General features: G+C 42.1%; 1 protein-coding gene across 1 annotated transcript in view; it reads left to right on the top strand.

Moving 5' to 3' along the window:
* The first annotated feature begins 12,730 nt into the window (after window positions 1-12,730).
* Window positions 12,731-21,716, top strand: part of LOC141322482 (uncharacterized) — a 116,731-nt gene continuing 107,745 nt past the window's right edge. The window contains exons 1-2 of the mRNA XM_073833430.1: window positions 12,731-13,010; window positions 14,767-15,086. Of these exons, the coding sequence (XP_073689531.1) occupies window positions 12,731-13,010; window positions 14,767-15,086 (600 nt within the window). The remainder of the gene's footprint in view (window positions 13,011-14,766; window positions 15,087-21,716) is intronic.

Genomic DNA, 21,716 nt, shown 5'->3' with positions numbered 1-21,716 from the left:
TTAAAAAGTCAAAGAGGTTCTTTTTGAAAGACCAGGCGGATTTTCTCGACTTTTCGGCGCGAAACACGTTTTGTAGATTGACAGTTCTCAACAGCTGAGGCCTTACACTCAGCTGAATGTTCTCTGTGCTCGACGTCGAATTGCTTTGCTTGGTTTAAGATGACGAAATAATATTTTTTATTTTTTCTAGGAATCGTTTACTTGATGTTTTACTGAGCCCTAATCTTTGGTGAGTTTCAGGGCACGCCATGTATACTTTAATTTATTTGTGTATGTGGCGAGCAGGATGAGGTCAAGGGACATGAGCGAACACCGCAAGTCCGGTAGTGTGATTACTGATGAGTGACACCTGTGTGACACACCAGTCTTGTATCTCTCACAGAGGAGCAGAAGCATAAAAGGAGGAGCGACGACAATGAAGATCGAGAGAGGAACTGGCCTGATTTTATGTTGGGTTTTGTTATGGGAAGGAGACGGGAAGTAACGTTAAATTATTTTAATAATTAAACCAATAAAAAAATTAAAGTATAAGCCAGCAGCTCTTTTGATCTCCACTGTTGTTGCTACTCCTTTTATGCTTTTATACCGGTGCGTTGTGCAGGTGTCACTCATCAGTAATCACGCTGATGATGAACAGTCTTTGCGCCATTCTCTCACGTCCCTCAACTTCGTCCCACTCGCCACAGTGTTCTGACAAAAAAAAGTAATACACTCCTAAATAATCAGAAAATTAAGAATATTGTGTTAACTTATTTTAAGTGTTGTGTATAATTTGAAAAAAATAATTAATTTCAGGGAGGGCAGAGAACGTCTCGGGTTACGTATGTAACCTAGTTCCCTGAGGGAACGAGACGCCGCGTCTAGAAACGCTATGGGGAACGCCATTGGCGGGCCGCACTCTGAATCATGTCTTACAACCAATGAAATGACGGGAGTGACGTCACAGGCGCGATGACGTCATCGACCAGGAAGTATAAAGCACGTGCGTTTGACGCCCGCGGCAGCTCTTTAGGAATGAAGCGAGCGCCGCAGGGTGCGGGAATTATGGTTCGAGACGCGGCGTCTCGTTCCCTCAGGGAACTAGGTTACATACGTAACCCGAGACGTTCCCTTCCGGGAACTCGAGCCGCGTCTAGAAACGCTATGGGGAACGAGACTACCAACGCCCCCATAATTTCCAAAGCCTGCGCTGTGTCTTTGAGCAGGATGGAAGAAAAAGAGCCCTTGTCTAGCCTTCCGCGGACAAAAGAGGCCCTATAGTCCTCGGCCCTCGGGCACACGAGGAAAGGTAGTCTTCCTCTGTCTGGTCGCCAGCCAGAGCGAGAGGTACTCGGCGGCCCTCAGGCACACGCAGAGTCTTAGTCCGTTGTCTGGGAACAGCCAGCACAAGAGGGACTGAAATGACCACTGTCTGTACGGACAAGTGGGAGAGATCCTCGGTCCTCGGACCCACGAGGATAGTAAGATCGACCTCGGGAGTATTCCTTGGCCCTCGGGCTCACGAGGAAAGGGTAGTCCTTTGTCTGGGGTTCTGCCAGAACAAGAGGGACCCAAGGCTCGGCCTGGTGCTCTGCCAGGACGCGAGAAGATAAGCCTTTGTCTAGCCTTATGTGGACAACAGGACACTGCAGTCCCCGGCCCTCGGGCACACGGGGAGGACAGTATGGGCCTCTGCCTGGTAGCCAGCCAGTGCAGGAGGCACTCCTCGGCCTTGTTTGAAGGCAGACGCGGAGTCTTAGTCCTTGGTCTGGGAAAATGCCAGAAACCAGACAGACCGAATTACACCCGGCCTGGTAGATGCCAGAACGCGAGGAAGATAAACCATAGTCTAGTATTCTACGGACAAGATGGTGAAAGGATCCTCGGCCCTCAGGCTCACGAGGATAGGGTTCTCGACCTTTGCTTGCAAAGGGAGAAGTGGACCTCAGCCAGGTGGTCCGCCTCTGTCTGGTCGCCAGCCAGAACGAGAGGTACTCCTCGGGCTCACGAGGAGAGGGTAGTCCTTTGTCTGGGGTTCTGCCAGAGCAAGAGGGACTCAAGGCTCGGCCTGGTACTCCGCCAGGACGCGAGAAGATAAGCCTTTGTCTAGCCTTATGCGGACAACAGGACACTGCAATCCCCGGCCCTCGGGCACACGGGGAGGACAGTATGGGCCTCTGCCTGGTAGCCAACCAGTGCAGGAGGCACTCCTCGGACTTATTTGAAGGCAGACGAGGAGTCTTAGTCCGTGGTCTGGAGAAAGCCAGAAACCAGAGGGACCGAATTACACCCGGTCTGGGAAATTTGCCAGCACGCGAGGGAAATGAACCATTGTCTAGCATTCCGCGGACAAGAGGGTTGTATGATCCTCGGCTATCGAGCACACGAGGATATGAGCAGACCTTCTACTCGGCTTACATCCTAATTTGAAAGACCGTAAGCGCTAGAGAGATACTCCTCGGCCCCGGGCACTCGAGGAGTCTTAGTCCTTTGTCTGGGGATATGCCAGAGCAAGCGGGACTGAGTAAGTTCTGCCTGGTGGACCTACCAGGGCTTGAGAGAAAGAACCTTTGTCTAGATTTCTACTGACAGAAGGTGACATGGTCCCCGGCCCTCAGGCTCTCGGGGAATAGTAGTCCCTTGTCTGGAAGTGACCAGCACAGGGGGGACTAAGGATCCTGAAACCACTCCTCGGCCCTCAGGCACACGAGGAGGGTGTGGCGAGTAACGACTTCTCTTCTTTTAACTAAAAGAATGCGCCTTGAGAAGTCTCCTCCTGGCTAGGGAGATGGCTGATATTAATGGCTTACTGGCTAGAGTCCAGTACGGAGGAGCCTGGAGTGGCTCTGAGGTCGATTTGATAAAACCTGACAAATGTCAGGGGCGAAGACCAACCCGCAGCATTGCAGATGTCCTGGATGGGGACACCTGCCGTCAGAGCTTTCGAGGCAGAGAGGCCTCGAGTAGAGTGAGCCTTGACTCCGATCGGTGATGGGAGACCAGAAGACTCGTAGGCAGTAGATATGGCATCAATGATCCATCTACTGATAGTGGTTTTAGCAGCTGGGTGGCCCTTCTTTGGAGGGCCATAACAGACAAACAGCTGTTCTGTTTTACGCCACAGGGCAGCTCTGTGGACGTAAGCATCTAATGCTCTGACTGGGCACATGCAATTAAACTTCCTGTGATCTGGCTCCAGGAACGGAGGAGGATAGAACGCTTGCAGCGTTATAGGCTGAGGTGCTAGGGACGGGACCTTCGGTACGTACCCAACTCTTGGGTAAAGAAAGGCTCTGGATTGGAGAAGGGTCTCAACAACCTCGGTTGAGAGACCAGCTTCTATGAGTTGTGCCCCCTCAGGGGCCACACCCATAACTTCCACCTCTCTGGGTGGGGGTGGCAAATAGCGCCCCCAGCCTGAGACAGGAGGTCCTTCCTGACGGGAATCTCCCATGGAGAGCCGTCGAGGAGGGAGACTAGGTTCGGAAACCATACTTGGGCCGGCCAATACGGGGCTATTAGCAGCAGCCGTACTTGGAACCGGCGCACTCTTTCCAGAACTCCTGGGAGCAGAGCGATCGGGGGAAAGGCGTACAGACGAAGCCTCGGCCACGTCTGTACCATAGCGTCCAGTCCGAGAGGAGCTGGAGGAACTAGAGAGTACCAGAGGGGACATTGCGATGTCTCTCGAGTCGCGAAGAGGTCCACCTGAGCCTGGCCAAATTTTCTCCAGATCTGCTTCACCACTGCTGGGTGAAGCATCCATTCCCCGGGCCTCGGCCCCTGCCTCGACAGGACGTCTGCTCCCACATTCAGATGTCCAGGAATGTGGACTGCTCTCAGGGAGAGAAGCTTTCCTTGAGACCACAGGAGGATCCGGTACGCCAGCTTGAACAAGGGGCGTGAGCGGGTCCCTCCTTGATGGTTTATATAGTACACTACCGCAGTGCTGTCTGTACGGACCAACACGTGGCGGTTTCTTAGGTCTGGAAGGAAACACTTCAGGGCCTGGAACACAGCTAACATCTCTAGGCGATTTATGTGCCATGAGAGAAGATGAGGGCTCCACAGGCCTTGGGCTGAGCGGCCACTCATGACCGCTCCCCATCCATTGAGGGATGCGTCCGTCGCTAGTGTAACACGGCGACACGGAGTTCCCAGAACTGGACCCTGAGAGAGGAACCAGGGTTTCTTCCACATAGCCAAGGCACGTAGGCAGCGCCGCGTGACCTTGATCTTGCGGAATGGGTTTCCCCTCGGGGAGAACCCCCTGGTTTTGAGCCACCACTGTAGTGGTCTCATGTGTAGCAGTCCAAAAGGTATCACGTTGGATGCGGCTGCCATAAGACCTAACAGTACTTGGAACTGTTTGACAGTGAGTGACTGGCCTAGCTTGACCGCATTTGCTGCAGTAAGGATCGACTCGATCCGAGCAGGAGACATACGTGCCTGCATCGTGGTCGAATCCCACACCACGCCTAAGTAAGTGGTCCTCTGTAATGGAGAAAGTACACTTTTCTTGGCGTTGAGTCTCAACCCTAATTCTTTCATGTGAGCGAGAACAACACCTCGATGTTGAACCGCTAACTGCTCTGAGCTGGCTAGGATGAGCCAGTCGTCTATGTAGTTGAGTATGCGGATGCCCTGGAGTCGCAGAGGAGCCAGAGCCGCATCCACACACTTTGTGAAAGTACGGGGAGAGAGAGCTAGGCCGAAAGGAAGTACCCTGTATTGGTAAGCTTCGCCCCTGAAAGCGAACCTGAGGAACTTCCTGTGTTGAGGAAGGATGGAGACGTGAAAATACGCGTATTTTAGATCTATCGTGACAAACCAGTCCTCGGACCTGATTTGTGACACTACCTGCTTGATAGTGAGCATCTTGAACTTCAGTCTCTTTACTGAGCGGTTCAATTGCCTGCGATCTAAGATGGGCCGGAGCCCTCCATCCTTCTTGGGAACTATGAAGTACCGGCTGTAGAACCCGGATTCTCTGTCTTGAGGAGGGACCACCTCGATGGCCTCCTTCCTTAGAAGAGTTTCTACTTCTTGTTCCATTACCAGACCCTGCTCGGGGTTCACTACGGTTGGAAATACCCCGCTGAAGGGTGGCGGCTTGGCGCCGAACTGAATGCAGTAACCCTTTTCTACAGTCTGCAGGACCCATGTGGAGACATTCGGCAGTAGTTTCCACGCTGCCAGAAAATCTACTAAGGGAACCAGCCTCTCGAGACTGGTTTCTGGATTTGTTTGAGGAACTAGCTCGGGGACCTGAAGCAGCGAACTGGCAGGGAGCTCCTGAACTAGTTTCTCTAAGGACCCCCGTGGGGGTTGCGAACTCTCTAGGGCCGCTACGTTTCCGGGCGGAACAGCTAGATGATGTTCGTGGGAGATTGCCGCGCCCTGTAACGCTGGCAGGGTTAGCTGACAGATCTCCTGAGGGCCGCGAGGGGGTTCGGTGGCCACACTGAGTGGCGCCGAATAGACCCCCTCGAGAGGGGCTGCCCTCATTGGCCCTGGGCCGTAACCGTCAGGGCCGTTTAGCCGAGGACCTCTTCGACTGGAGGACGACCCTCAGGTCAGGCCTTTTGTTAGAGGCCCTCGGCTTAGAGCGTTGCTGGCCCCGTCCTCTAGGTCTGCCGACCGGAGGAGCGCGAGCGGTAACGCTCTGTTTCTGTGCCTCTCTGTACGAGGAGCTCGTTGACGGCTGAGGCTGCTCCCGTCCAGCAGCCTCAGAGGAGTAAACGCGGCGAGGGAGGTATGTCCTGAACGCCGCTGCCTGCTTCCTGGCCTCCTGGTGCCTGGCGACAACTGTGTCCACCGAGGCACCGAAGAGGCCGGAGCCGGGCCCTATTGGGGCGTCCAGGAGCGTTGCCCTGTCCTTGGCTTTTAGTGCGGACAGGGACAACCAGAGATGTCTCTCCGCGGCCACCAGGGCTGCCATAGACCTGCCCACTGCACGGGCGGTCTCCTTGGTGGTGCGGAGGGCGAGGTCTGCTGTGCGCCGCATCTCTGAAACATTAACCTCCCTGCCTTCGTTGAACTCCTTCAGCAGGTCAGCCTGGTATGCCTGAAGGATGGCCATGGTATGGAGACATGAGCCAGCCTGACCTGCTGCCGTATATGCCTTGCCCACCATAATAGATGTATTTTTGAGTGGCTGGGTGGGCAAGGACGGAGCCTTCAGGGACGATGCCGAACCGGGTGCCAGATAGCCCGCAAGCGTCTTTTCGACCCGTGGCATCGCCCTATAACCGTACTCCCCCGCACCCCCCACGTTAGCATAGCTCTCAGTGGGGTGGTAAAGACGGAAAGAGTACGGCTTCCCCCATGATCTAGAGACTTCTTTATGAAGATCAGGGAAGAAGGGAAGGCTCGGTGTGGGGGGTGCTGACTTTGTCCGCAGGAAGCGATCATCTAGTCTGCTTGCCTGCGGCTCATGAGTTTGTTCAGCGGGCCATGAGATGTTTAGTTTGGCTACCGCATTAGTCAGCACCTCCACGAGCTCCTCGTAGTGAGGCGTACGGGGTGGCTGTGGTGTTTCGTCCAGGCTCTCAATATCCACATCAACCTCCTCGGAGGAAGATATGTGGAGCTCTGGGATCTCCTCTGGGGGGGAAGAGGCCGCGGTGCGGGCTTCCTCATCCAGAAGGAGATCGCTCGCGCCGCTGAGTTAGGGAGGAGATAGGGGGTCACCCGTCTCCAAACCCTCCAGCAGGTCGAGCTGCGAGCCCCACGAGTGGCGACGCCGCTCCGCCTCGGCGGAAGCGGGGCCGGACCCGCGAGGCACGCTAATGAAAGCCCCCTCCTCGAAGAGGGCTTTCCGGGAACGAAGCAACCGCAGCGGTAAACGTTCACACTGCGGACAGTCAGCCTTTTCGAGGGCTGACTGTGCATGCTCCGCTCCCAAACACACCACGCATAGACTGTGTGTATCCCCACCAACTATGAAACGTTGGCAGGGAGGAACACACCTTCTATGCCTCTTAAAAGCCACCAAACTCTTTTTAGGTTGTTTTGAAGCCATTCTACTCAAATAAAAGGTGTGCAAACTGGCACAAAAAACAGTGGGCAGACAGACAGACACAGAGCGCTCTCGCTGAATGACAAAAGCTGCCGCGGGCGTCAAACGCACGTGCTTTATACTTCCTGGTCGATGACGTCATCGCGCCTGTGACGTCACTCCCGTCATTTCATTGGTTGTAAGACATGATTCAGAGTGCGGCCCGCCAATGGCGTTCCCCATAGCGTTTCTAGACGCGGCTCGAGTTCCCGGAAGGGAACTGCACTGAACGCTGGATGGTTACCCTAGAGGGTCATGTTGTTTGTGAGGGCATACAACCTAAATTTCTGACTGGAATAGCAACCATGTTTGCAATGTTCTACGTCTGCAATCTTCAGTATCCAGAGGAGGCATGTGGCACATTGGAATTCATTCAAAGGTATTTTATCACCTTTTATAGTACCCTTTAAATTGGTTTATAATTTTCTTTTATTGGTCCCTAATTTAGCAAATGTATATTTAATCCAATATTTAAATTGATAAAAGGTAGATTTTGTAAGTTTTCTTTTTTAATGTGTGTGTGGGTGTGTTTTTTGTATTACCCTTAGACGATTCGTTGGGATAAACCCTGAAAGAGGTTCGAAGACCTGCAGAGGCAAGGTGGTTTCAAAGAAGACTGGAAAACTTGTCAGCAAGAAGTCTACCACGGTCAATCCCAAAGTTGCTTCTCTCCTGAAGAACCTCATCGATTTCGAATGGAACTTCGTCTAGGTAACTAAACTTAAATGCCCACTGACACTCACATTTGTGCAGCCTCCTAAAAGAATCAACACATCTTAACTGCATTCATATTCAGTGAAAGTATCTGAACCCTTTGGAATTGGATGATTTTATGCATTATTGGTCATAAAATGTCTTCATCAGTCACATGTATAGACAAACACAAAGTTAGGGATGCACTCTGTAATCAGCGGTAAATGCCATCAGGTGTGTGATTTCACGTTGAGCCGTATATACTACACACAGCCGTTGTTACTGACGAGCTGCGCACATTCACACTGATAATGAACATTGATTTGCGCAGCTCGTATCGGTGCATCCCTACACAAAGTGTTTAAGCTAGCTACACAAACAATTATAATCTTTCATGACTTTACTAAACACATCCCATTAGCCAGAGCAGTGTAATAAAAATGTACGTTTTGTTAGTGACTACCTTGTTACCTCTATGATCCACAAATGTTTTTGTTTTGTGATGGTTGGTCATTAGTACCTTGTTTGATCTGTTACACACAGCTAAACGTTCTCATCTTGTCTTAACCCCATAATCTTTCTGTCAAGATTATGTTTTTTATTTTTTTCATCTATGCTGTAACAAACATTACACCATCATTTGCTCTCTAAGATTAGTTATGTACAATGACATGATCATTTTATGTCTCTTTTAAAAGTGTTCGTAGAATATGTGATTACTAGTTTTTGACGTGATTTATTTTACCACTAAGATTTTCCTTTTTTTTTCTTTCCTCTCAGATTTGGATTTCCTCTGAGAACAGATCAAAAGCTGATGTGGGACGTGTTGGCTGTTTTTTGCCTTTTCATACGTTTTTTTTCACCACATGGTTCTCTTGTCCTCTCAAATCCAGACTTCCCTCTTTGTAAGGTTTCTTCTTTTTGCCTACTGGTTCCTTTTTTGTGACCCCCCCTCCCCCAACTGTTAATATATTTGTTAACCTGTTAGATGTTTTAAATAAATGGTAAACAATACTGTACCATAATCTATTTCCTTCATTTATTTCCATTGAGTAAAATGTCTGTTTAGATAGTCTGTATACATATAGGGATGTTAATAGATATCGGACAATAGAGTAAATAGAAAACAGTATTTATATTAAAACTTTTTTATAAATTATAGTTGGAACCTTTACTGCCAGTACTTGGTGAAATTAAAGCAGAGCTGTAAAATTTAAAACCGTAGAATTACGGTAAAGGGCTGGAACCACAGCTGCCAGTATTTTACTGTAAAATTACAGCATTGTTGAAACCGTAAAATTACAGTAAAGAGCTGGAACCACAGCTGCAGTACTTTACTGTGAAATTACAGCATTGTTGAAACTGTAAAATTACAGTAAAGAGCTGGAACCACAGCTGCCAGTTTTTTACTGTAAATATACGGGTGAATTTTTTACAGTGCATGTATTTATTAACTGAACTGTTCGCTGTTAAAAAGGGAAGATGAGGAGTAACAACTGAATATGTTGACATGGTTTTTGCCAATTAAAGATGCAGAAAAGTCTATTTCCTTTGGACAAGAAGTGTCGTCCTCAGTGGAGGATGAGATATTTCCATAAATTATCGCTAGTGTGGACGGAGAGCATTTTAAAATGAAAACTCAGTTTTTAAATGTATCCGGATTAATGTAGACGTAGCCTAAGCTTGTGATCTGAGAGCTTTGTCTTCATCTGTAAGAACGGCCTCCTGAAATCTGAATAAAACTCCAGTGATTGAGTGTTTTAGTCAGTCTGGATGACCACAGCGACACACAGGACCAGCTCAAACAAGATCTGATGAAGATTCAGTCCTGATGTTCTCTTCTGAGTTTACTACAGGTCTAACTGGATATTGTAGGTATTTTGGTTTCAAAACATTTAACTTCACTAAAATCATAACACTAATACAACATATTTTATTTATTTTCTGATAGATGTAGCCTACTTCTAGTTAAAGTTTCTAATAAAAAGTTTATTGTGTCTTGTATTTATTAGCCAAACCTTTCACTGTTAATAAGGGAAGATATTGAGTAACAGCTGAATATATTTGCAAATTTTGCCAATTAAGGGAACTAAAAATTTAATAATCAATGAACCATATTCCTTTACACTGCAAACATTTTAATTTAAAAACAAAATTGCTTACATAAAAGAACATTACCATTGAAATAAAAAAGATTAAATACAGACTATATTATTTCTATCCAATCCTTAAAGAAGATTTGTTCATTTTCAGCGTGGATCTGCTATTAATGACTTTAGTTCCAAAACTGAAATCTTAATATGTGACTAGTTAATATTAAAATCATATTTTATTATAGATTATATACCAATTTAAAAAAAAGTAATAATATTCTGGGGAAATGTAAGTCATATTTCATTAATAAATAAACTTCTGTAGTGGTAAATAGAAACTGACACAAATATATTTAGTGTCCTCATATACCTGACAGTGTTTCAGTAACTTTCCAAAAGAGGAAAAAATAAATGCACAAACAAATTAACAAAATAACAAGAGATTGATTACAATAGTTTAAAGAGTGCTAGATTAAATTTGCCCTCACACCCTCTTTGTAACAGTTACACCAGCATTAACTAGTTTATGTGAATTCAATGGCAATGTATATCAACATAAAACAGTGTTATGAATGTGCATGAAAAATAGAGATTAATATTTATAGATTTAGTAACTTAAGAAATGCATCATTATATGGGTACGAAATTCTATAATATAATCAACATTTCTATGATTCTAGAGAGCAGTGCACCAATGGGACTTTTATTTTGCTCTGATGATGTGACGTCATAAAAATGCACCGCGCTCCTCATCTGTTGTGAGTCTTCTGGAGAAAGGTTTGTGCTTTTAAAGTTTTTAAACCAATGGAGATTGTTGCATCAATAAAGCGTTTTCACAAGCTATGTAAAATAAAGGTAATGCTTTATTTGGTGTTAGTTAAAGCGTTAGCCTTTAGTAACAGAGAATGTGCGTCTCATTTCGCTCTCTCTATATCATGAATCAATCGTGTGATGATAAGAAGTGATGAGAGAAACTGAGAATCCGAATCATTTGAATCAAATCATTTGTGAAATGATTCAGTGATTCGATTCAGCGGCACGCGGACCACAAACGACAACAACAAACACAAACGAGTGAATCACAACCGAGAATGATTTCATTATATGATAAACAGAAAACTGAATACCAAATATAAATCAAAATAGCCTATCTGAATATGAACGATCTGTGTAATTTGTGTACATTTAATATATAAGTCTGTTATCTAAGTTTACTGAAGTCTGTTTAACTACAGTGTTTCCCCTAGGTTTCCAGCTTTGGGGTTACTTTTTCCCCCCAGTACTTTACCCTACTTTGTGAAATAACGAAAACATTTTATTTCAGTAAAAATATAACTTCAAAACTCTCTATTTTAACATTTTGAACAATTAGGGCTCTACAATCTTGCTTTTTTTTTAAATAGAAATTCTTGTGTTTTAATTTTTCTCATAATCATAAACAAACTATAGGTTTACTATTAAAATCAATAAATAATAATTTACCGTTTAAATAATAATTGTAGTAATTTTTTCTACAATTAAGTGGTTACCCAGCTAACAATTTTTGGTTCCCAGAAAGTTCCCAAGAACGTTCCCTATTGGTTAGCCAGGAAAGTTTTCTTTATGTAACTAGAACGTTCCCTTTATGCAATATGCAAAATGGCAATGTAATTCTGTATTTAAATTGATATTTTCCACCACCTCCAAGCGTGCAAAATTTGGTGCAGAATGAAATTGAAAATAAGATTATATTATTTACATTTGCCATTTCCAAGAGTAGCCTTAAGTTGTAAAGTGCATACTATTTTAATGCTTTATAAATAGCAAAATTAAAATTAAAATGTATAACCCAAATTGATTTGATATGTGTAACGTGTGCAAAATTATCATTTAAATGTTATTTGTCCTAAATGCATTTAGACTAACAGTTAGGACACCTACGATTGCATTTTCATCATGGCGCAGTGGGATATTTGTAGCAAAATTCAATGCGGCTTTGAAAATGCATTCTGAGCTGACCACGCCCACAAAAAATAAAATTTCTATTGGAAATGGCAAATCTAAATAATATAATCTAATTTTCAATTTCATTCTGCACCAAATTTTGCACGCTTGGAAAATGTCAAATTAAATACAGAACTACATTGCCATTTTCAATATTGCATTGTCATTTTGCACATTGTATTGCCATTTTGCATATTGCATTGCAAATTGAAGTTTGCTACACACATGCTTCCATAGGAACCAAGTGTGCGGTATGTGTCCTGAAAAGTGAAGCTAAAAGTTTTCGATCGCCCCCTGGTGGCTGACTGCAGTATAGGTCATAAACCCCGCCCTCTCATTGTAATCTAATGGGATGTGAGCCAAACTAAATAATCAAATTACACTTCAAATAATTTTTTTCCAAAGATGGTTTCCATCGTTTTTCTAATAATTTCTTTTTTAAGTCATTATTTGATGCCATAAAAACGGGGTCTGGTGTAGTGATTGTGATCTTGCGATTGGGTTTGCGGGAGTTTGGGGCGTCCCCCGAGAAAATGGTTGGGGAAACACTGAACTACTCTCTGACTGTCTTACTAGTGCACTGACTGCTGAACTAGGAGGTGATTGAAAAGCACCCAAAGATTGTGTTTGCATTGCTTTTTCTTTCTATTAATTATTCTCATCTTAAACAGGAAAAAGTATTCAAGCACACAGAAAAACTCCTGGAGAATCCACAGAGAAGACACTGGGATCCATGTGACACTATTATTAAGATGGTGTTATTAAAGTGGAGAGTGAAGACATGAAGATTGAAGAAGCATTCAGAGTCAAACATGAAGATACTGAGGAACAAACAAAGATGGAGTTTATTAAAGAAGAGAGTGAAGACATGAGGATTGAAACATTCATAGTCAAACATGAAGATACTGAGGAACAAATAAAGATGGCGTTTATTAAAGAGGAGAGTGAAGACATGAAGATTGAAGAAGCATTCAGAGTCAAACATGAAGATAATGAGGAACAAATAAAGATGGTGTTTATTAAAGAGGAGAGTGAAGACATGAAGATTGAAGAAGCATTCAGAGTCAAACATGAAGATACTGAGGAACAAACAAAGATGGAGTTTATTAAAGAAGAGAGTGAAGACATGAGGATTGAAACATTCAGAGTCAAACATGAAGATAATGAGGAACAAATAAAGATGGTGTTTATTAAAGAGGAGAGTGAAGACATGAAGATTGAAGAAGCATTCAGAGTCAAACATGAAGATAATGAGGAACAAACAAAGATGGCGTTTATTAAAGAGGAGAGTGAAGACATGAAGAGTGAAGGAGCATTTAGAGTCAAACATGAAGAAACTGAGAAACAAACAGGTTGGTTTTCATTCTCAAACCTGAAGTCACTACAGAAATGAATGATATTTCTGAATAATGTCACACAGGTGTAGAAATTTTTTGACATCAAGTGTTGAGATCAAACACTAATGCTGCCTTCAATTGCAGCTGAGAAGATCTTGCTTTCACACTGGCCATTTGTTATTATGACGTCATGCATTTAAGTTGTAACAATAATATGGAATTAGCCTAAACCAAATTATATTTTTTTTCCTGTAACATTAAACCTAGTATCTGCTTCTAATGTTAAAACCATTGATTTCTGTCACTTTGGCTACTTGAGCAAAAGTACTAACAAAGCAAACCTTGAAATGTTAATCACATTTGGCTTCTGCATTCTGTCTACATTTGTTAATTTAAAGTATTTGGTAAGCAAATAAACAAGTAAACACTTAGGCTAAATTAATCTGGATACAACTGAAAACAGCCTTTTAGTTTAAAAATATTCTCTATCCACACTAACATTTTCAAGCAATTTCTAAAAGTTTCTCATCCACACTGAAATGTCAGAAAGTGTTAAATTTGCTTATTCAAATGGCACAAATGACACTTTTTGGTGCATTTCTTCTAGTAAGATCGTTTCATTTACCTTTTTTTTTTTAGAACAAGACAACGTAGGACATACAGAAAAACAGTACAAAATAGGAGAAAAGAGCTGTAATGTAAAGTGTTTATGTGTACATATATATAAGTATAAATAAAATAAAAAGCAAGTCTGACAATAAAACAAACACAAACTAAGCAAAAACAAAAGCATTAACATGGCAGTTAAATTCTGATGTAATTATGTGAGGTGTGAGATTGTAATGCATAAGTTGTACACCTTTATATCTTGTGTATTTATAAAGTTAAAAAAGGGAATAAGGAGGAAAATTAGGAAAAAGGGGAAGAAGAAGGAACAAAATATATAAAATGTTCAGGAGGCATCAGAGTGGAGTGGTAGGTCATTCTTACACCAAGGTACTGTATTTTAAGATGTGAACGGTATAAACCAGAGGTTCTCAAACTGGGGTATGAAAAACAAAAGCTGAGCTTTGGCATTAATCTAATTCTAGCCCAACTGAACGTTAAGGTGATGAGTTGGCTTAAGTGGTGTTTCCCATACATGGATAATTTTGTAGCGACTTGCCACAATATCAAAACTGACTGCCACAAATAGATTCTCCAAAAGGCTTTGGCTTTGTGAAACAGGCGTAAAAGATAGAATGGTAAATTACTTTTTGGGGAAAACTTAACACTTATTGGTTTGACCTACTGTTATATGTATTTACATGTTGTGATGTTAATTGCTTTGTGCCATTTAACTGGGGTTAACTTTTATCTCTTTGTTTATCCATCTTAGACCTAACAGCGCTGAAAGAGGAGAGAGAAGATCTGAATGAAACTGAAGAGAAAGATGAGTTTGAGAATCTTCACTATTTCGTGTCTGGAGAAAAATCTTTTTGTTCCTTAGAGTCTGAAAAGACTTCTAAACAAAAAACAGCTCAAAAGACAGGAACTATGAGTATATTCACTTGCTGTCAGTGTGGAAAGAGTTTCAAACTACAAGGACACCTTAAAAGGCACTTGAGAATTCACACTAAAGAGAAGCCTTACTCATGCAAACAGTGTGGAAAAAGTTTCACTGAAAACGGAAACCTTAACAAACACATAAGATTTCACACTGAAGAGAAGCCTTACTCATGCAAACAGTGTGGAAAAAGTTTCACTGAAAAAGGAAACCTTAACATTCACATGAGAGTTCACACTGGAGAGAAGCCTTACTCATGCAAACAGTGTGGAAACAGTTTCAGTCAAAAAGGAAACCTTAACATTCACATGAGAGTTCACACTGGAGAGAAGCCTTACTCATGCAAACAGTGTGGAAAAAGTTTCAGGCAGAAAGGAAGCCTTAACAGCCACATGGAGATTCACAATAAAGAGAAGCCTAACAGATCCCCTTATCATGGACAGTGTTTCAAACAAATTGTCTAGAACAGACAGTTCCGGTCCTTGATTCTGATTGACCACATTCAAAGTTGTTGTAAATTACTCTACGAATATACACCTCTTTGTTTCTCAGGAACCACATTGTTGCAACTACAATTACAGTTGGTGTCAAAAGTTTACACCCCCCTTTCAGAATCTGCAAAATGTTCCCTTGTCAAAACAATCCTAAAGGATTCCAAAAATAATCATATACTGGTCCTTCTAAAAAAAATAGCATATTGTGATAAAGTTCATTATTTTCTGTAATGTACTGATAAACATTATACTTTTATATATTTTAGATTCATTACACACAACTGAAGTAGTTCAAGCCATTTGTTTTAATATTGATGATTTTGGCATACAGCTCATGAAAACCCAAAATTCCTATCTCAAAAAATTAGCATATCATGAAAAGGTTCTCTAAACGAGCTATTAACCTAATCGTCTGAATCAACTAATTAACTCTAAACACCTGCAAAAGATTCCTGAGGCTTTTGAAAACTCCCAGCCTGTTCCCGGAGTGCTGTATTAAGGCACCTCAGTGGGAAGTCTGTGGGAAGGAAAAAGTGTGGCAGAAAACGCTGCACAAAGAGAAGAGCCTGAGGAAGATTGTGGAGAAGGACCGATTCCAGACCTTGGGGGACCTGCGGAAGCAGTGGACTGAGTCTGGAGTAGAAACATCCAGAGCCACCGTGTACAGGCGCCAGGTCAAGCCACTTTTGAACCAAAACAGCGGCAGAAGTGCCTGACCTGGGCTACAGAGAAGCTGCACTGAACTGTTGCTCAGTGGTCCAAAGTACTTTTTTCGGATGAAAGCAAATTTTGCATGTCATTAGGAAATCAAGGTGCCAGAGTCTGGAGGAAGACTGGGGAGAGGGAAATGCCAAAATGCCTGAAGTCCAGTGTCAAGTACCCACAGTCAGTGATGGTCTGGGGTGCCATGTCAGCTGCTGGTGTTGGTCCACTGTGTTTTATCAAGGACAGGGTCAATGCAGCTAGCTATCAGGAGATTTTGGAGCACTTCATGCTTCCATCTGCTGAAAAGCTTTATGGAGATGAAGATTTTATTTTTCAGCACGACCTGGCACCTGCTCACAGTGCCAAAACCACTGGTAAATGGTTTACTGACCATGGTATTACTGTGCTCAATTGGCCTGCCAACTCTCCTGACCTGAACCCCATAGAGAATCTGTGGGATATAGTGAAGAGAAAGTTGAGAGACGCAAGACCCAACACTCTGGATGAGCTTAAGGCCGCTATCGAAGCATCCTGGACCTCCATAACACCTCAGCAGTGCCACAGGCTGATTGCCTCCATGCCACGCCGCATTGAAGTAGTCATTTCTGCAAAAGGATTCCCGACCAAGTATTGAGTGCATGACTGAACATAATTATTTGAAGGTTGACTTTTTTGTATTGAAAACACTTTTCTTTTATAGGTCGGATGAAATATGCTAATTTTTTGAGATAGGATTTTTGGGTTTTCATGAGCTATATGCCAAAATCATCAATTTTAAAACAATAAAAGGCTTGAACTACTTCAGTTGTGTTGAAATGAATCTAAAATATATGAAAGTCTAATGTTTATCAGTACATTACAGAAAAAAATGAACTTTATCACAATATGCTAATTTTTTGAGAAGGAATTTCTTGCCCACTCCATTTCAGGATGTCAAAAATGTTTACATGTTGCAAAAAGTACAAATGTTCAGTTACGCACCGTAAATGTACATGTACATATATGGCAGTAAGGAAAACAAACAATGCATTATCACATGCCTGGCAAAATGCAAATCAGTGTAGTGGTAACTGGTGAAGTGGGTATACGCTTCATTTGTGAATTTCGTTTAGAACTTTCTATTTGAACGCATTCGTTCACTGGATCCTTGGACTGACATGTTTACAGGGGTTCATTGTTTTAAAAAAAATTTCAAGGTATTGTTTTCATTATTATGTACTGATTCAAATGACTGGCGTGCGGGCGCAGGAGCATTAGGCGCAATTATCAAATACATTTCAAAGCAAGCCGGCACCACGGTCCTGACTGCATCATCACTGTCTTTATTGGGTGTTTTTAATAAATATTTACATTTATTCACACATGACTGAATGTGGTGGACTGCCATGATTTTGCACCATTTCCCCCACTGCCATCTGCCTCAGGAAGTCCCATGACTTTACCAAACACCTTCTCAGGAGAAGCGGCTGAGTGTAGCAGTTTTCTGCTTCAAGTTCGTCTTTACATCAGCATGCAACCACAACAATTGTCTACTCACCGGTAAAGCTCTTAAGTGGGCTGAAGCTATATGGAATACCGACAACCCCATAATTCAGTCATTTGAACAATTTACCAGTAAATTCTCTGATGTCTTTAGTACAACCACAGAAACTCTCACCGTATCAGATCAGCTGTTCTGGTTACGATAACGAGATTTCACTGCTGGGACCATATCGACACGGCCTCCAACCAGAACTGCGTGCTGCTATGGCCTTAAATGATGATTCGGTTGGGTTGGAGACTTTCCTACAGAGAACAACCAGGATTTCTCAACGCCTAGCCGCCTGCCAGCCCTCAGAAAACGCTCCTCAGTCCGCTACGGTGGCAGCTTGCTCTCCAGTACCAGAACCCTTGCAAGTCGATTCAACATGCTTTTCCTGGTCTGAACATCAACGCAGGATCACTTCCAAACTCTGTCTATATTGTGGAAAACCTGGTCATCTTCTACAGAACTAAGCATCTAATCTTAACTGCTCTAATACAAGATACACAACTTTTTATGGTCTTGTCTAGCAGAAACATGAACATGATGAATTGGACATGTGGCTTTGCATGGTAAAACAACATACTGCTTGTTATCACTTACAGTGTACTCAGACTTAGTCCTATAATTTCAACTTTGACTACTTTTTCCTGTGGTTGAAAATGCGCATTTTTCTTCTAGTTGTTTCTTCTAGTAAATAAAAAGAAAACAGATAGAATAGAAAAAGAATAGAGCAAGATAGTGTTTTTTGTTAATTTTATAATAAAAAAAAAGAAAAAATTGAGAAAATATGTTTTTAAAGAATAGAGAGTTTCTAGAGTTAGAGGGTAAATTAAAGATGGAAGAGATGTGTTTTTAGCTGATTCTCAATGCTGCTTGGATTGAATTGGGTAGGCCATTCCACCAAGAAGGAACATTTAAGGTAAAAGTCTGTGAAAGTGATTTTGTGCCTCTTTGGGATGGCAATAAGCCCCAAGAAGCCGTAGTTTGCAGGGAATTTGTAACAGCTGAGGGGCGTTGTTAGGCAAGACTTGATGCGAAACCCAAACTCAAATGTAAACAAATGCGTATATTTGTAAAGTTATGCTGCATTTCAAGCAAGTTTTTGAGCCCGTAAATCACGACTTTGTAGCGTTCCAGGCAAGTCGTGCCAAACTGCCTTATTAATATATTATTATTCATTGGGTAACGTATATATATATATGTATAATAAAGTATTTTATATCAAATATCGTTCATTTCTAGCTGTTAATTACATCTTCAGCACTAAATTGTTGTAATAGTTACTCTCTAAAAATATGATGGCCATTTTAGTTTTAACGGTAACTACCTTAGATAAATGCAGAGCCATTGTGCTGGAGAGATGGTTTCACGGCAGATGCTCTGTTTGCTGATGAATGTCATCAGAGATGTTAAATCCACAACTATCCACAAGAATTCTGAGGCATTATTCCTGTCTGCTGGCGTTCACATCAATCGAGACTTCCTTTAGGCTAGGCTATTTTTGTGAATGAATCTGTGGCTCTAAACGAATTGTGAGTCAATGATTAATTAGTGATTCATAAATACAGCGATTTGCTTTGTTAAAAAATGACTTGACGTCTGGTGCTAAGTCACTGAGTTTAACAATTAAAAGGATCACTTCATTTTTTATCATCATAGCATAGTTCTCTTTTGAGCCTTTTTATTTAAAATATTATTTATTTTTAAAATGTATTCAAACAGGTAAAAACAATTAATTGGAAAATATATTTAAATGGCAAATACTGTCCCTTAATGGTCAAAATTGTGTCAAAATATTGTGTGATATTCAGTTTAGATTACTAGACCACACCTATTATATCTACTGTTATTACAAACAGCAATATCAAAATTAACTCAAAAGTAACACAGAAGTAGTGTAAGACATTACAATTTAAACACAAAAATATTTCAATATTGTGAACAAATTGCATCTTCAGCACTAAAAAAAGAAGAAAATAAAAAAACACCATATCTGTGGTCTGGCATGAGGGCACGGCTGGGCGAAATGCAGCAGAGATCACCTCGGCCTATGTGACTGTACTAAAGAAAGAAAGGGACATGTTCCACAGCATCTTCTGGGTGGATAACTGTTCAGCCCAAAACAAGAATTGGTTCCTGCTATCATCCCTGGTCTGCATTGTTAATGGTGATACCACCTCCATGGAGGATATAAGTCTAAAATACTTTGAGAAGGGACACACTTTCATGAGGGCTGACAGTTTTCACCATGGTGTTGAGCAGGAGATGAGAAATCATCCTGGAGGATTGGTGTATGACTTTGAGGATTTTGTGAGTGTTGTGTCAATCTCAAACTCCAAGAAGGTGGAAGTGGTCGAGATGAAAAACGCTGATGTGCTGAACTGGAAGGATGGCCATTCCAGTGTTAAGACCAAGAAGGCACCAAATCTGAGCAAGATGGCAGTCATTCAGCTGCGACGTGGCTCCAGGAGCCTGTTCTTCAAACTGTCCCGTGCAGATGCTCACTTTACCGAGCTGGACTTCCTCTAGGCTAAGTTTGAGCTGAAGGAGCCTTCTGTCTTGAGACCACATGACCGTGGAATTGAAGAGGCAAAGAAGAATTAAATTATAAAAAAACTATGTCCTTTTATGCCCCCGAACAGGAGAGCTTACTGGTGTTCACTGCCTGTGAGCGATGTTGTGGTGGATGTGGAGTAAAGTCAACAGGATTCCAATGAAAGAAAGAAGAGGATTCCAAAGTTCACTTACCTGTACATAATTTGTTTTATCTTTGCTGTATTAAATACATTTTAAATGAATTTAATTAAATAAATAGTTATGTTTACTCATTAGTAATGTGAAGATCTTTACTCATTAGAAAATCTTGAATTTATTAATATAATTCACTGTCACCTATCAGTCAACCTGTTAGTTTTACTGCACACCAATTAAAAATACTCTTTACCAGAAATTATTGTTTCATGTCTAATGTATTAATAATGGCACCAGAATGCAACCAAAACACAGGATAGCAATAAGTAGATTGCTATAAGTAATTATCAGTCATCCAAAATAAATGCCATGATCTCTAGATTTTATACAGTTGTTACTAATGATTTTGTAAATGGTGATCAGCAACTGAATACTGATAGTGTGGAAGTTACTGCTCTTTGCCCTGGGACGACGTCTCACTTTTTTGCATAAAATTCAAAGGCAGCGGATTTAAAAATAGGGGTCAAAAGTCAAGTTTGAGCTCAAGATTTTTTATGTCGATAAATTGCATTATTAAACACGACACACATAAACCAGCCAAAAGGCTTTATATTTCTTGAAATAATAACTTCTGAACATTAAACATTGATTGTCAGCCTTTTTTCACCTGTTTCTTGTGGTTTCTTATCAAAATCCTTAGAAGTAAATAGTGTAAACTGAACCGCTAATATCAGAGAAAAGCATAGTTTAATAACAGCGGGGCATATTGTAACACAGTGTTACAACGTTCCCCATCTGCGCAACTGGAATATAATACAGGTTAGTGTCTTCTGCTGGTTTGCGAAGCATTAATTAACTACCTAACTGATAAATAACAAATTGGAAATTAAAATAATAGCATATTTGTCTAATTTTAAATGAAATAAAAACTGTAATGAAAAGTTTACTTCAGCCAGAAATTTACTTTAACTATGAAGAACTAAAAGAAATATTCAGCAATATCTTCAAAAGGTGAATTTTGGTGTTCTTTTTTTCTCTGCATAGTGTTGATATGGCAACTAGTAAATACCGTAAATTTGGTTATGCTAGCATGTGTGGAAATATTTCATCCATCTGGTCTGTCTAGGGGTGGTTAGACGCTTGCTCGTCTTCTTGAAACAGGGTCCTAGAGAGTGCAAAATTCGTTAAATTTCATCCAAGCTCGAGTTTCTTAATGGAAAACTCCCGAGGGAATTTGTTAGACAGCCATGGTCTCTTGCTTTTCTGGAAAAATGGAAAGAAACTGAATTCCAGCAATTCTTACTATACACTGGACCTGTTGTTCTTCGTGCTTTGTTACCTGACAGCTTCTACCACCACTTCTCAACACTGACCGTTGCCATGTCCATACTGTTGGACGCTGATGATGACACGAGGAAGGCATATACAGCCTATGCCGAAGAGCTGCTAATGCACTTTTATAAAACATCTACTAAGCTCTACACCCCTGTCTTTACTTCGTACAATGTCCATTCTCTTATCCACTTAGCAGAAGACGTTAGACATTTTGGAATGTCTTTAAACAAGATCTGTGCTTTCCCATTTGAAAATCATCTGCACAAACTCAAAAA

This window comes from Garra rufa, chromosome 1, assembly GCF_049309525.1.
Source record: "Garra rufa chromosome 1, GarRuf1.0, whole genome shotgun sequence".
Classification (NCBI taxonomy): Eukaryota; Metazoa; Chordata; class Actinopteri; order Cypriniformes; family Cyprinidae; genus Garra; species Garra rufa.
The sequence above is the reverse complement of the archived record's forward strand: the minus strand, read 5'-3'. Positions and strand labels throughout refer to the sequence as shown.